The following is a 16,831-nucleotide window of genomic DNA, read 5'->3' as shown; positions in this document are numbered from 1 at the left end:
CGGATTGAATGCACAGCTTCTTAAATATATCATTTAAAACTGTAATAAGATATAAGCAATTTTTTTAACAATTAACACTAAACATCCTACGAGATAGCAGAAAGTGTATGTTATTATCATAATCACATATTAAAATTTAAAAAATGACAAGTAGCAATTAGTAATAGTGAATAACAATAAGTACAGTAACAGGTTTTTGAGGAAAAATTTCAAATACATATTTTTAATTGATTTCCTCATTTGAACAAATTTGTACTATCAATTAGAATTTTCTGACTGTCATCCGACGAGTTTATCATGATTCCGAGATAAAGATAAATTATTCCGAAATGTGCTTGAAAATAATAATGAACAAAACAATCATTCCCTCGAGGGTCTTAAGACAGATTCATCGTGGATCACTCTACTTTTGAATATCCTTCTCTGACTATACTTCCGTCTCTCTACTAACAGGATCCTACCGTCATCTTCCATGCGTGCCGCAGGCGGAAATCTTTTTTCTTTCATATGCTGCGTGGTCGGAATTTATGCGAGCGGCATGCACCAGGATCCGGGACGTCCGTCGTACGGACAGAAATGAATAGAGCGCGGCTGGCTGCCGGGTACTTTACAAATATGTGACCAGAAAACACGCCGAGGGCTCAACCTTCTCTATACGAACTTCCGCTCTGTTGCTCCCTCTTCCATTTTCGAACGTTTTCGGTTTTGCGATTTTTACATTTTACGCCTTTATCCGATACGGATTGACGATTTTTAAAATAGGGCCAGAACCGAAACACAAAATGTGTGAACGATGCTAAATACGCAGAACCGATGTAAAAACTGATACAAAATTGCTGTCCTTTCACATTTACTTGGAACATATGTGTGTGTATATACCCATATACACACACACACGCACGCGCGCGCGCGCGCGCACACACACACACACACACACATCCAACATAAGTTCAGCAAAGCAATGCATTTATTGTTTAAATTTATGTGCACACATTTAGAGGTCTATACTTGTCACATTTTTAAATCATCAATCATTATTTTCGTGACAAAATATTTTATGCGCATGGATATATATATATATATATAGTATATATATATATATATATATTAGAGTAGTTCAAAAAAACCGACTCTTTGTTTTCTTCATGTGCTTCACCAAAAATTAAAAGTATATGTTGTAAAAGTAAATTTCGTTTTTTGTTTAGATTTAAAAAAAATGTTTTAGAGGTCGCTGTAGTCGTTTAAACACGAAAATTGATCTAACATAAAATTTTAATTTTTTTAAATTACATTGAGGCACAAACTGTTGAGTTGATCATTAAAATATTGTTGCCAGGAATCAAATATAAAAGCTTGAATTTTTCTAGCCAAAAATACTGACAGTGAGTCATTTATTTAATTTTTCAAAACTTGAATTTTTACAAAAATGAATATTTAAAGGCTTAAAAAATCTATTTTGACCAATCGCAGTCAAAAATCGTTTGTGGTATCGGTTTTCTTGTTCAATGGAGAATATATTATGATATACAGAAACTTTAACATTTATTGATAGATAACGCAGCAGTCATAAAATGCTTAAAATATACGATTTTTTTTAAGCCTGGACCTCATACTAACATTAGATTTAATTTTCTTAATAAATTTTTGTTAAAAAAAATGTTTTTATATAAAATATACTTTTATAAAAAATATTTCTATAAAAATGTTTAAAAATATTTTTACAAAATATTTTTATAAAATATATTTTTTATGAAAATATATTTTATATAAAAATATTTTTCTTTAACGAAAATTTGTCACGAAAATTAAATCTGGTGTTAGTATGAAGGCCAGGTTTAAGAAAAATCGCATTTTTTAAGCATTTTATGACTGCAGCGCTATCAATAAATGTTAAAGTTTCTGTATATCATAATATATTCTCCATTGAACAAGGAAACCAATACCACAAATGATTTTCGACTGCAATTGGTCAAATTAGATTTTTTAAGCCTTTAAATGTTCATTTTTGTAAAAATTCGAGTTTTAAAAAATTAAATAAATGACTTACTGTCAGTATTTTTGGCTACAAAAATTCAAGCTTATATATTTAATTTCTGGCAACAATATCTCAATGATCAACTCAACAGGATGTTGAGCCTCAATGTAATTTAAAAAAATTAAAATATTATGTCAATTTTCGTGTTTAAACGACTACAGCGACCTCTAAAACATTTTTTAAAAATCTGAACAAAAAACGAAATTTACTTTTTCAACATATACTTTCGATTTCCGGTGAAGCACATGAAGAAAACAGATAGTCGATTTTTTTGGACCACCTTAATATATATATAGAGTACTTCTATACTACTGAATATTACAACCAATCTTTTTTCAGCGAAAAGTGGGACAGGGTAATATACTATATCAATAATATATGAAAATCTGAGGTTGAGACTAAATTTTGTAGTACGTCGGTTTTGCGGATTTCGACTTTTTCACGGATCTGCCACATAAATCAGCGTGCGCCATAAAGATCCTACGCACATAGTCATAAAATTCTCGACAGGCAGTTACGACGATGATCTTTCTCCTATCCCCGTGTAGAAGCGGAAGAAAAGGAAGAAGCATTATTCTCGCGCGTATATCATTGTTTCGACCAATACTGGATAAAGTCGTTATCAGAGTTTACAAGGCATATTGAAAGAATTCTTATTAAAGACGCTTTGAAAAACTCAACTCACTCGGTGGAAGTGTGCGCGAAATTTTGCGAAGCGCACGTCCAAGAGTCGTCCTAGAGAGGTTGCGAGGGATAATAACCTTCGCAGCTATAAAGACGCGCAGGAAATTAAAATCGGTTAACTGCTGCGACGAGGGAGCGTAGACGAATGCGCGGCAACCTATTGGATGTCGTACTATACAATTCAGATTGACACGCGGCAATACCGTCCATTAAGCTCTCTCTACGACCGTTTTCCGGTTTTATGTTCAGCGGATTGCATTCTTTTAACCGTTATTTGTACAAGTGGAAAATATGATGTTACGGTAATTAAGAAGAGATTAATTTTCGACGCTAAAATCTGCTGATGCCAGTGCACATAATCGCGTAAATTGATTGTATAAACTCGCAAACGAATAAATTTGCATTATACGTTCCGGAAGAACGGAAAAGTTCAAATGCACGGTGAAAATGCAATCGCAAATTACTCTCAATGAAATATCGAGCGATCCATTAATCGGCATGGTTGTGTCCTCGTCTCTAAATTTCACATCCGGTTGCTCGAATCGCGTTCCCTTCGATACAGATAGTTTCGCCTCAAACAAGATTGCACGCTGACTACGATGGGAAATTTAGTGCTACAGAATGGTATTTCGATTACAATTTCTGTTCTTTTTTTTTCTTTTTTTTTTAAGCACTTTGATTATATATCCCCGCAGCATTATGGAAAGCAGCGTTAGACTTCGGCACGAGGTCCGTCACGCGACACGAGACAAAAGGTGGAAATCGCGTTTGAAGACGAAGTCGGAAAGGAAGACGAGCCTTTATGGCGAGAGCACGCGGACGCGAGGGCGGTGGCAGGCAAAAGGCGAGTTGCATAGTACGTAAATCCGATATTCTCACTGCGCGTCTTACCTCACTCTCTTCGCGGGAGCGCTGAATATCCGTCACACGATACGTGAGTCTCGAGAGGATTTACTTTACTGCAGATTGATGCATGAAAGAATATTATTTTACCGGCGTTGAAAGCAATGCCGGGTTATAGCGAACGATAGTAGTTTGGAAAAACTGTTTAGCACCGAAACGACGACGACGACGACAACGCGGCGACGCTTCCTCTCTACAGGATGCTCCGATATAAATTTTTTTTCAAACCATCTAATCCCTCTCAAAATTTTCTTTTCAAATTGTTTGCACATTTATTTATCATCGAGTGTGGCATTTACCTAATGTCACGAGGAGAAATATACGTTGTAATATCTCGAGAAATTATCAGATCTCGTTTTCGGGAACGAGACGCAGTCCAACTTTCTCATTTTACATCCGCGTCCAATTATACTTTTCTCAGAGAAAACGGAACATTTCCACGTCGTTCGACCATTTAGCCAGAGTATGTACGAAGTTACGACGCCGGCAGTTCATTTAGATAAGATCTTCGTCTTTCGCCATTCGACTGCCAGACTTCTCGGAGGATAACAGTTCCAGATTCTATCACTGGCAAAACAAATCCAGTATCTTCCCTCATCCCCGCCGCGCCGGTCGGACGCCTTTTGATCGTCTATTTGCGTGGTAGAAAAAAAAAGTTTAATGGTTATGTAATAACGGTGATACGAGATTCATCTAAACGGTGTATGTGAACGTGATACGTAAGGTCATCGAATCTCTGTACAGAGTTGAAATAACACAGAGATGTATCTAGCGAGTTATCGATTTCTTATAAAGTTTCATTATAATGGTATTTTCGTCGTTGGCCAGATCGGGGCTTTTTATAACTTCTTCTCATTCCCCAGCATTACTTTAAGATAAAATTCTCCGACTTCCCACACCTTCTCTTTCTAGACGCGCAGGAACGTGGGAATTTTTCAGCATGGATTCTTCATAAGAAAAATTCCTAGAGATACCACTATGATTCTCGTTTTTCTTTCTTTTACAGGCGGATAATATATACGTGTGAGAACGCTCTTCTCGCGTCGCGCCGCGCCACGCAAGTTTCCGAGTTGGTCCACTACATCCAACTACGTGGCGCACCCGCTTCTTTGTCCCCGACCCTATGTAGAGAATGTAACGAGCATGCGGGGGAGGACCTCACGATTGTAAAAAGCTATACGGCGTACGGCGCAAGGGGTGCAAGTTGGTTCTCTCATTTGAATACTTAGATTGGAAGGGTCGCGGAGGGGCTTCGGGATCGGAGTAAAGAGTGGAGGTAGATGGTATCCGTGCGAGGGGTGGGGAAGGCCTGGGGGCCGCTTAATCGCGTTTTCCGAGAAATTTATGAGATCTGAGCCGATAAGGTAGGGAATAAGAGCAAGTCTGAGAGACCTCGAAGAGAAAAAAAGTAGCGGCTGGAGAGAGGGAAATAAACGGAGTTCGGGAAAAGAGAGAGAGAGAGAGAGAGACTGGAATCGCGGTTCAAATGTAACAGTTCAGTTTAATGCGGGAAACGTCTGTGATTCCCCTAAAAATACGACGATCCTCCGCGGGACACTTTCAAATATTCCCCGCGAAACACGCGAGTGAGGATTATAACGATCAACTCAAATCGATTCATCAATTATTTCTAAATAATATCACTTTTATATTGCAATAAAAAGTATTAATAGAAAATAAATATTTTTCCCAGGTTTACATATTTTTACTGCTATAGATATGAATTTGCTTAAAAAGAGCTTCTTTAAAGAGAAACTTGGCTTAAAAAGAGAAAAATCGGGAGGCTGCGGAGCCGAAAGACGGCTGAGAAAGACTCGCGGTATAAACAGACTGCTGTCATGAAATTTTTGTTCAGTTTATTTCGACGTAGAAGGATAAAGAGAATATACCCATTATACTTTTAAAGTTCAACTATTATAAAAAATGTTTAAATTTTCCCACTATCTTTAAATAAAGAAAGAACTCAGTGTGAGATATATTTTGCAACTTTCTCAAATTGATCCAATAATGGATATAACGAGTTGAATGAGCTAAAAAAATGGTGGAGAAAAAAATAAATGTGTCAGTCTAATCCTGTCACGTTATATCAAGCTATATTTATCATACTATATAACTATGTTTCCCTTTCAAAACTGTTTAAATTTTGTATGACTTTATATAAAGAAAAGACATTTTTGGGTTTCATACGCTTCGCATTTCCAATAACATATGTTAAAACAGTCAAGTATTGAATCAAACTTGAAATCTATCAATAAACCGGCGTCATTTAATGTACAATTGACTTTTCATTTGCAACACTATACGTGCGAGCGAAAGAATAAAAAGATTTTATTCACTCTTATCTTGTGATTTTCTCATAATTTTTACTGCAAAGGGAGAAAAGGTAGAAAGAATAAGCGGTGGAAAATATAACACGAGCAAAACGAGCAGCATCGTGGCGGGAGGAAAAAAAACACGATGAAAAACGCGAAACATTTGTCCTATCCTCGCGTTTTTACGTTGATCAATGTGATCGTGGAACGAAAGATAATCCGCATTAATAGGAGGTAACTCGCGCGCGCGCGCGGCGTGGCGGATCAGTGGTAAAGTTTTTTCACTGTATGGTGCGCGGAGCGGCGCGCGGCGTGGCGCGGCCCAGCACCAGATAATTGTGATCGCAGTCATCGTCTAGCGCCACTAATCTAGGATATTTCTCTATTAAGACCACTTAATCTTTGTAGCTGATGATGTCGGCGCGAAAGAAAGGTTTATCTGCTCTCGTTCTTGTTTTTCCATCATCAGTCTACCACCATGGCAAAGAAGTGATATCGATAGATAGGTAAGCTGGCAGCGACTTTTTTCGCTTTTCCAAAGGAAAAATCGAGAGCCTGCGGCGCCGTAAGGCGGCTGATAAGGACGACTCATTGGTCCCAGGATAGACAGACTGCTGTCATTTGTCAGGCATCCTCGCCGGAAACGATGTGTACCGTTAACTCCGTCTTTCTAAGTTTCCAATTCGATTGACCGGCTGCATTACTATTTTCGTACATGTTTTTCCCGAATTTATTTTTACCAGCGCCTCAAATTAAAATTGTATTGCTTTTATTTCGATGTATCTTGATAAAATTCGATTTAAATAAATTGAAGAGTCTCGAATTGATTTAGAAGAATTTTTTCCGACAATAAAAATAAAACTCACAAGTTTAAGCGACAAAGACTAAAATATTCATCCTGTAAAAGAAAAAAAGCGTACAAACGTTATGTATTTAAAACTATATTGTACACAGATTAAATCTATCATTTCTATTTTGTAGATCTACAAAATTTTTAAATAGCTTCAAATAATAATTGATTTACCATTTATAATTTAAAGCGCTAATTTTCGGGAGAAACATTCATTCTTCGATATATTTATTTACGAAAAACTTGCATAATAAGGCGAAATCGTATTATCACCAAGGCAAGAAGCCATTGAAAATTATTTTGATGGAATCGGCACCGCGTTAGGCGTTAAGGTGACATTAGCATTGAAAAATCTTATCTGCGAAAATCTTCGTCTCGCACGTGCGCAATTCGCACGCCGAGAGTGCATTCCACACGGGCGTGGTTTTTCTCGAGCCGAGCCAAAAAAAGAAAAGAATGGGAATACGGGGGAAAGGGGGCGGGGAAAAAGGAGAAAAGCGACGGGTGAAACGCATCGACAGGAAATACTCCGGTAGAATCAAGATAAACTCCGTTCCAGGGGAATGTCTGTGGACGGTGATATGTATAAATTGTATACGAACGGTCGATGCGTAGGTGTCCCCGTGTGGGTTGCACATGTGTGCACTCGACCGTCTTATCTCGGATTTCGTTTCGGACTTTACAGCCCCACGTAGAGGTCCTCCGCAAGAAGGAAACAGTCCTTTTTCTGGTTGCGGAATCGGCCGCGGGAACCCCATGCATTTCTGATGAACGTTCAGACCCGTAGAGCCCCGCGACGCGGACGGTTTCTTATCCGTCGTGCCCTGGAATCGAGGCGATTGTGATCTCGATTTAATGAAAACCCGAGTATCCGAAAACAATCCGATCCGGATGCCACATAGCGGTGACTTTCCGTACAGCGCGAGGCTGCAATTTTCACGATTCGATCTTCATACACTTATCTGTATCTTTCGTACACCATGTCCGCGATAAATTTAAAAAAAACCTTCTTTCATTATTTATTTACGTTTTTAAAATTTAACTTGTCGAAACTCATTTTTAATATTATGTCGTTGACTGATTCCAATCACTAATATAATTGCAATTTTTTTCTTTGCACTTTTTTTTTTATTAAATTAGACTTTTATTTGAAATAACATTTGAGTTCAAAAATATTTCGCTTTACGAAAATAATCCGCTTCACATTGACAGTTACATTCCAACCATTATTGGTTTTGTTAGCTCGATTCGACAGATTTTTTTTATATTATATATCGCTATTCTTAATCTGTAGATGTGTGTATTTATATAAAACATTGCAGTATTTCATTGAGAAAAATAATATAACATTGAGATTTATATCCTACAGCTGATATCTCGTAGCATAAAAAGATAACGATATCAATCATCGTATCATTGGCAATGATAATCGTAAGGAGGATGGGAAGAAAGGAGGAGAAAAGATAAAGAAACGAAATTGCTATTGTGAGTAAAGTAGTTACACATAGCACATTAACGTGACGTCTCGCGTTGCAAAAGATGCCCTATACTAAATTACGTATCGTCTTTCGCGTTTAGAACAGCAATATTTCCACAACGGTATGCTCCCTACTGTCGCTACGCCGCGTCGGCTTGCTTTTTCGCGAACGAAGAGTGCGGCACTATATGAAGCGGAAAATTGACATAAACTGTTGCTCCCGGCACTTCTTCACGAGACCCTTTGCTCGAAGCGTCGTACACGTTGTTGCGGTAGAGTATAAGGTAGACTTTCACGATGCCCTCTTATACAAGTCACCGCGAGACACTCTCGAGATAAGTGCGGTCTTTGAGATTTACTCGACATTACCGGTACTCAAGTGAATTCCTCGATATTATCCAGATTATGGCTTCCTACATGTGTGAACCGGAAATTTTAACAATAAAATTGCCACTAATAGCAACCATCACTGACGAAAGATTCATCGAGATGTTTGTAGAAAAAACTTAAATGTCATTACCAAATTTTTTGATACAAAAGCTAATATTATAATAAATTAGAACCAATACCTTGTTCAAATGTGACTCCACATAGATCTTGATTTATATTAAAAATTTGGTTTGTAATTAAAATAATGTTTTAAATTGCTACGTCCCGTAAAAGTTTAGTCACGCGAGAGTGTTAAGAGTTCTCTTTCTTATGCAAATTTCTTTACACCCTTCCTTCCTTTATTCCAAAAACTGGCCTAGACTTTTAACCGTAATATTATGCGTTGTAAGATAAAAGTTATATAACTCTGGAAACATGTAATTCCATTACTTCTTCCAGAAATAATAAATCAACGCCTAATGACAAGGTTGGCAATCAGCAATTTATGTGGTGTCGCAAATACAAAAACCTCAAAATTCATTTTTTATTATATTCTCTACTTCTCTGCTAACATAGAGAAATTTTTTAAGAGCATGACTAATTTTATTTGCTATAATTTCAATTTATAAATTTTATTTTAATAATTATATGTAATGCATTATATGAAAAGAAAAAAAATTATCTCCTACTTTTTTTATATTTTGAAGCAAAAACATTATTACATATATCAATTTTTTTTAAATCGTACGACTCTTTACATACAGTAGAACGAGCACAATATGTAGCACGTCGTTTAATTAAAATTTATGCTTAATGAAAATGCTGACCTCTTTATTTCTATTAAAAAGTTAGATTATTTTTCATTATAAAAATTCATACAAATCTATATTATTAGATCGCTGATAAAAATTACATTTCTAATAGAATTCTAATAGAAATCATTGTTCGATCGATTTCTCTTCATTTTAAAATTATTATTATTATATCTCTGTTTATTATTCATGAAAAGTAAATTTTTATAAATTTCTGTAAAATAATCTTTCTACATTTCCATTGGAAAAGTTCCAAGAAGACGAGAGCTTCTCATAAATTTTATAATAAAAAAATAATAGAAAAAAAGAAAAGACAATAAAGAATTTTTACATCAGGTAATTATCGCTAATATTAATTAGGGGATCAAAGTGATTATTATTAAGTCGGATTTCTTAGGATCGGTGCGTGGTGCGAGTATTGAATCGCGCGACACGTGACTGGAGACTTGCCGCAGATATTAATTAAAATTCTCATGGGCACTCGACCCGTAATGAAGAGATCTCCCGCTCTTTAATCACCTCCGCGTCACATGAAAACCACCCGACAACGTTCGTACCTGTATGTATGTGTGTGTATGCATGTATAACGCGCGTATAAGCACGCTTTTATGTCGCTCCGTAAGTTACTCTCCTTTAGGCGCAAGCGAGAGTCCGTTCCAATTACGTCGTAGTTAAAGTTTCCGCAAATAATACAGCGGAAGTTGCTGATCTTCTGGCTTCTTATCCCCACCGTATTCCGTCGCGGTTGTGAGAGGACGCAAAAAATAATCTTTTTCGCGACGCGGTTGGCTTACGACCGTGTCACTCGTCGGACTCATTACAGCGGCGCAGCTTCATTTGAGCGACGCCGCGACGGTCGATGCCTCGATGCCGTATCAATTATCGAGCTGCGAAAGTTTCTCTCGTCGAAATTATTTTCCCTACGTAATTAAGACTTTGACAGATGACAAGACTCCGGACGGAAGGAACACTGTCGAAGTCGATGCGAACGACAAAGCAATTCATTTTCTATTTAAGTTGGATTTTATACTGTTCATAGAGTTATGAGTAACTGGCAGCGAATCAACAAATAAAACGGTATATCACTACAAGCATTGCTTGTTATTATATATATCGAGTAAAAGACGAGTGACGTTATTGATTAGAAAAATCTCGAGTTTACATTCGCACTGCCTTCGCAAAGGTCTGCATGCACTATTGAAAATTGCTAATTCGGATATATAAATATCAATATCACGTCTGAGTCATAGTTTAACAAGAGACTTTGGATTTTAAAAATCTCTTGCGTCCACTAGATGGTCCAGCCATTTCATGCAACGCAATTGCAGATGACGTATAGATAGAAAGACTCGACAGCGAATTCGGAGAATGTGGTCTCTCCACAGTCGGAAACTACATACGCGTGTCACCGCACGACCGCCAGAATCCGTAGATAGTAAAGTCGATGGCAGCAGACCAAAGAGAATTTTCTAGCATGTACACTTTGGTTACTCGGCAAGTGAGAGCCACCTCGAATCACTCTTAAAAGTCATGACACACACACACACACACACACACCAGCGCCGAATCTGTCTCGCATCGAGTGCAGCCCTCTATAAAATGAGATGACTCGCTAAAAAAATTATATATTAATTGCAGATAATTAATTGCTTCGAAATAAATTCAGGTCTGGAGTTCTCCGGATAAGCTCTCTCTTTCTCTTTTTCTCCATTTTATATCCTTTTCTTTTATTCATTTTTTTCTTTTATATCTTCACTTGCAATTTTTTTTTACTTTTCACCGCACTCTTCCATCATGGTTTTTTTTCTATTTAATAATATAATCCTTTATTACATTTTATTCTTAGTATTTTATTTTTTATTTTGATAAATTTATTTCTCTACAAATATGTCTCTTTTTCTGTCCTCTTTGTACCTCCTTTTCCCATATTCGCATACCATTCATATTCAAATGCAACAAGATATTACGTTATTAATAAAATCGGATTTTAAGTTCAAGATTGTATTACAGCAAAAATAACTAAAGTACGTAAGTTTTGCAGATTTTTAACTTTTTCTTATTCTACTTTTTTCATATTTCTCTATTAGATAATTTTTTTATAAAATCGATAATAATATCTGAATAAAATAAAAAACAGTCTACCTTGGCAGACATTGTTAGCTTCTGACGTTTGTTGGATATTTAAAAATGCAACATTTGTGTACGATTTATCGATAAGTAAATCTAAAACATTGCAACGAAATAATCACAAAGTAAGCCACATCTGAAAATAATAGATAAAAGTCGTTGTACATTTAATTTGATACTAATCTGTGAATAGTAACAAAAAGACTCGTGTATAAACTCGCTTTTACGACTGATTACGAATTCGCGTCGCACGCGTGGAGCTCATACGCGTGCATTTGCGAGCTTCACGCATCAAGTACGTATAACACATGACGCAGGGTGGAGAAATGCGATCGCGAGCGTCGGGACAGATGGGTGGAAGCTCGATCTCCATATAAGCATCTCGAAATCCTCTCGTAGATTCGATCACCGCACACGCGAAGGACCTCCACGCCACGCCACGTTCTTCGAGGTGGTCGGAGACTGGCGCTGGTGCGGGATACCGCGGTACGTAGAGACTTGAAAAATTGCATTTTGTATTCAATAACTAAGCTGTCACGCCGACTGGTGAGCTTCTATAACTCAAAGCGCATCCACGCAGCCACGCGCGTACACCGCCTCTAGATCGATCGATCCCCCTTTCCTCCAAGTAAAGTAACGTTGGGGGGATGTACGGATAGTATATGCTCCCTCTGGCGCATTCGTGGAAACTCACTGACGTTGTGATTTCAAAAAATTCCGCCGTCAAACTTTGTATCGGATTTTGTCGATCGAGTTTGCCTGCCTTCCGAAGCTCGACGATGTCTGACAGATCCCGAAACTGTCTCATATTTGTCAGGTAAATTTAGCGCAAGATTTTGTCGCATTGTGGCGTTACATACGAATGTGCCCTGTTTCAAGCGTATTAAAATTTAATTAAAATTTCATGTGGTATAACGGTCTATCTCTGTACAAACAATATGCTGTAAAGTATTACCGCGGGCATAAAATATGATTTGAGCATTCACGTGTATATATAATTTTGTTTTATTACTTGCGAGATAATTGTAATTAAATGTATACAGAGAGTTTAGCTAATTATCATGTACTAGAGTTTAGAAATTTTCGTAATATAATACATTAAACCTCAGTTACTAGAAAAGTATATTTTATATATTTACGTACTTCTATTTTATTTTATTTTTTTTCCAGTTACCACCATCCCTGATCCCGAATTCGTTGACGAAATAGGAAACATTACAGTACCAGCAGGACGAAATGTCAAACTGGCATGCAGTGTGAAAGATCTTGGATCATTCAAGGTATGTGCATGAATCAATAAAATTATTATTATTATTATTATTATTATTACGCTATGTGATACTATGACATATGTCAGTTGCTTATACGTGCATTTATTATTGTACTTTTACCAATTTAACTACTTTCTTAATTACAAATTACAATAATAATAATAGGAAGAACAAGAGTATTATTCATTCGCTGAATAACTAATAAAAGTTAATAAATCAATAATATCTATGCGCGTATATACATATACTACATTAATATCGAAGATTAAAAATTTAATCAGTTTTATTAAAACGAGCGGGCAGTACAGTTTTAGGATAAATATTAAACATCAATATTTTGTTCAGTCGACTTTTAATTAAAATTGTAAAGACCGGCGTCCCTCTACTTTCCGTTTCGTAATTTTCTAAATCAATCTTCATTGGAAAACTAAGAGTTAGCAGAAAATTATGAATACGTGATATCGTACACGTTACACGTGGAGGTTTCGCGCGGTTCGATGATACTAAGATACTTTGATAAATGTCATTCATCAATAAGGGACCTCATTAAATTCGAAGCGCGGGATGCTAGAGAAAAATCGAGGACGAAGAGGAATACATATCTTCGAGAATCTTGAATAATTTTCTCATCTGGCGCACTCATCTTACTCAGCTGCTATCGTACGCGGAATAAATTAATGGCACCATAGATGTATATGTCGTATAGTATTACATATATCTTTGTACTTGACGCAACGTATAGACCGAATCGATAATCATTATCAATTGCCAAATTAGAATGGAATTAGTTTGGGAATAGTGTTAAAAAATATTAAGAGACTTTTGGAAATCAGAATTGCAAATACTTTGATTATCTAAATTATTTGATATTTTTTTTTATGATTAATTAAAGTTGCATTATTGCATTGAATATAATAATATTCATCAGTTAAGCCATTTGGCTGTCTAGATTACCTGATATCAACACCATTAAACTGCATCATTAACAAACGCGATAATACTATTTTTAACATGACACAGAAAACATGGATAAAGTATAATTTATTATCGTTTACAGTATCATGAAAAAATACATTTTCTTGATTTCCTACTTATTTGTTTTCTACTCATTTTTCGTATTTTTTTTTTTTTAAGTTTTAAAATGATCTAAAAGGTTTGTAAGAAAACGAAGAAACTCCAAAGTTATTAAACAATTCGACAACCGTGTTATTACAATGTCATTCGTATTCACGAATGAACTAGAAACATACACTCGCAACGCTACAGTAGCCAGAACGAGTAACGGAAGTCGGAAGTTCGAGGCGGCTACCTGAAATTTTACATCCGGAAAGGGAAGTAAGATTGAATTGGCACTTTCTGGATCCGCGCCAGCTCGTCTCACACTATATGTCGCACCACTCGAATAGTCGTCATCTCGTTTCCCTGAGTCTCAAATTGAAGAATTCGATCGTACCAGCGAGGCGTTCTCTCGGTGTGTTTAAGATCTCGTTTTCTTTTTACTCGAGTTATTTTAAAACCATTTATTTTATCGTAATTCATTAAAAATAAAATGTGTAATTTTGTTTTGGAAACTAAAATTATTGTTGAAATATTTGATCGTTCAAATAAAAATTTATCTTTATATATCTTATGCTAACTTTGATTGAACTTTACAGATTTTTCTATTATTTTGTAAATTAAGTTTGCCAAATTTATCGTTCATAATAATAAATAATATGTAAAACATTAAAATTTCTTTCTCAGCGAGTCAATTTTAATGATGATATAATCTACTAGAGTTTATATTTTAAACGAGCAAAGGAAACTTTTTAATATGACCAACTATTAATTGTATGCATTGTAAAAATATAATTTTAGATTTGGTTTTTGTTGTTTAATTTGTGTCAAGATTTCCATACTGATACGTGTCAGAGATCGAACCGGACAATACTTTGTCAGGCGCTTGCGCGGAGTGATTTTATATTGTGGTCTGAGTACGTGCAACGGTTTACCTCTCACTACTACCGCTCTCACTTCTCCTTACGAGCCTTATACTGTCCCTTAGTGCCCTTTAGTGTCCCATGGAAAAGGCCATCGGGGATCGCAACCGCTAAACACGCAGTTAAACCAACCCTCGTGCCTGCTCACCGAGATCAGTGTTATATTAGCCTACGATCGTTCTGTCCACACGTATATCGAATGAAAAGTAATCGTTGTGCGGAGTTACATCGATCGGTTACTGCTGATGGCCAACATGCTTTTTCAAAGGGTCTATTCAAAATTTGTTTATTCATTCCCTGAAAATTCTAGAATTTTCCAGGAATTTTTATCAAATATCTATATTAAAATTTTTATTTCCATTGTAAATTTTCGTTTAATCCTGCGCAGGACATTTCCAAAAAAAGTAAAATATAATAAAAAAATTGATTTTTGACTCACCAACTCGATGCGCAACGAGCGGAGTTAATCAGCCACGAAGCTACGATGATTACTGTAGCACACAAACACAAGATTTACAAATTAAAACTGCACTCAAAATAATTAATATTTCAAAAGTTACTTCTTATACACTCGGAGAAAGAGTTCTTTAAGTCCAAACAATCGAAATTCGTGCACTGCTGTACAGTTAAAGAAAAGTTTCTCTGACTTGAAGAAATTTTTTGATTGTTCCTTTTATTAGAATCAAAGAAACAGTTGGGTTGTGCAACACAAATTTTTTTTTAAATAAAAGAAATATAATTTTAAAACCAGAACAACAATAAATTATTTAAAAATAAAGTGGACAGAACTCACAAATATTAAATTCAAAATAAAGATAGGCAATGAGAGTCCACGCGGTTGTTGGTGCGTATATATGTATATACGCACCAATAATCGCGAGAACTCTCATTGCCTATCTTTATTTCGAGTTAAATAAATTATTTTTCAAATTTCTGTCAATACTTTCTTTGAATTAAATAATTTGTTTAAATTAAATAAACAATTATAACAAATAATTTATGTACTTTTAAAAAAGCTAATAACATCATTTCTTGAAATCAAATAAATTTTTATTTTTCTCAGAGGTATTTTTCATTTTAACTTAAAAAAATCAAGTTATAGAAACGATTTCATTAATTTAAATATATTTTTTCTCTAGATGTGTATAATATTCTATATAAATTTTCTTTAAGTAACTTCTTTTAATTTATTGCGATAAGATCGAATGAAAGAGAGAAAGATTATTAAATTTATATAAATAAAGAATTATATTTACCCCAAGGTTGCTCCGCTGGGGCCCGATGCCTCTCCCAAGCCTCCTCCTCCTCTCAGTGTCCTTTAGGTTGTCCTCTTCCTCTCGTTGCACACGCGGAACACTCGCGAATAATACACTAAATTTGCGCGCGTGGACTGACCCATTTATAAAGTTTTTCGCACGATACTGTGGCACTTCGGGTTTATAAAACCCATGATATGAGTTCCCATTCAGAAGGATTCCCGTGGATTCAGCACCCCGAGTCGGCAAGTAAAACGCACGCGTACCCGCCCCCGAACAAGGGTAAGTCCCACGCGGAAGAAGACGAAATCAATAGCATTGAATCCGACGTCTCTTGTCTCACAAAAATCACGTCTAAAATTGACTCGTTCATACGCCCAGCCAACGGATCATCAAGATCAGTCCCACTGGATCCTATATCCAAGCGGCGTCGACAAGACACTCCGGCAGGACGAGAAAAGAAGGTACTCATTGCCGACGTCTAGCATTTAGACGAATCAGGAAATGAGAGCCAGCCTCTCGTCACAAGCTTAACCTACAAGGCTAAGTTCTGACCAAGTCAGATTAAACATGAATCACTGGCTCGAACCCCAGATCCAAAGAATCCAAAAAAGGTATCAAGGATCTAAGAAAGCCTTAAGTGGACGAGAGCAAGAGAAACGTGCGAATCCAAGGCAACCGATCCGAACTCTTACCGCTTAGGACCAAACCGATCGCCGGAGACAGAGCGTGTAAACCTCACACAACCAGACAGCC

At 36.3% G+C, this 16,831-nt stretch overlaps 2 protein-coding genes across 4 annotated transcripts in view; one reads left to right on the top strand and one right to left on the bottom strand.

Moving 5' to 3' along the window:
- Positions 1 to 16,831, bottom strand: part of LOC105197653 (hemicentin-1) — a 245,057-nt gene that overhangs the window by 91,547 nt on the left and 136,679 nt on the right. The gene's annotated exons all lie outside the window — the stretch shown is intronic.
- The window catches only part of LOC105197888 (neurotrimin), a 168,698-nt gene that overhangs the window by 37,112 nt on the left and 114,755 nt on the right, over positions 1 to 16,831 (top strand). Inside the window, exon 2 of the mRNA XM_026131552.2 lies at positions 12,740 to 12,849. Within this exon, the coding sequence (XP_025987337.1) occupies positions 12,740 to 12,849 (110 nt within the window). The remainder of the gene's footprint in view (positions 1 to 12,739; positions 12,850 to 16,831) is intronic.

The sequence above is a fragment of the Solenopsis invicta genome, chromosome 10 (genome assembly GCF_016802725.1).
Source record: "Solenopsis invicta isolate M01_SB chromosome 10, UNIL_Sinv_3.0, whole genome shotgun sequence".
NCBI lineage: Eukaryota > Metazoa > Arthropoda > Insecta > Hymenoptera > Formicidae > Solenopsis > Solenopsis invicta.
Note: the sequence above shows the minus strand (reverse complement) of the source record. Positions and strands in the feature narration are given on the sequence as shown.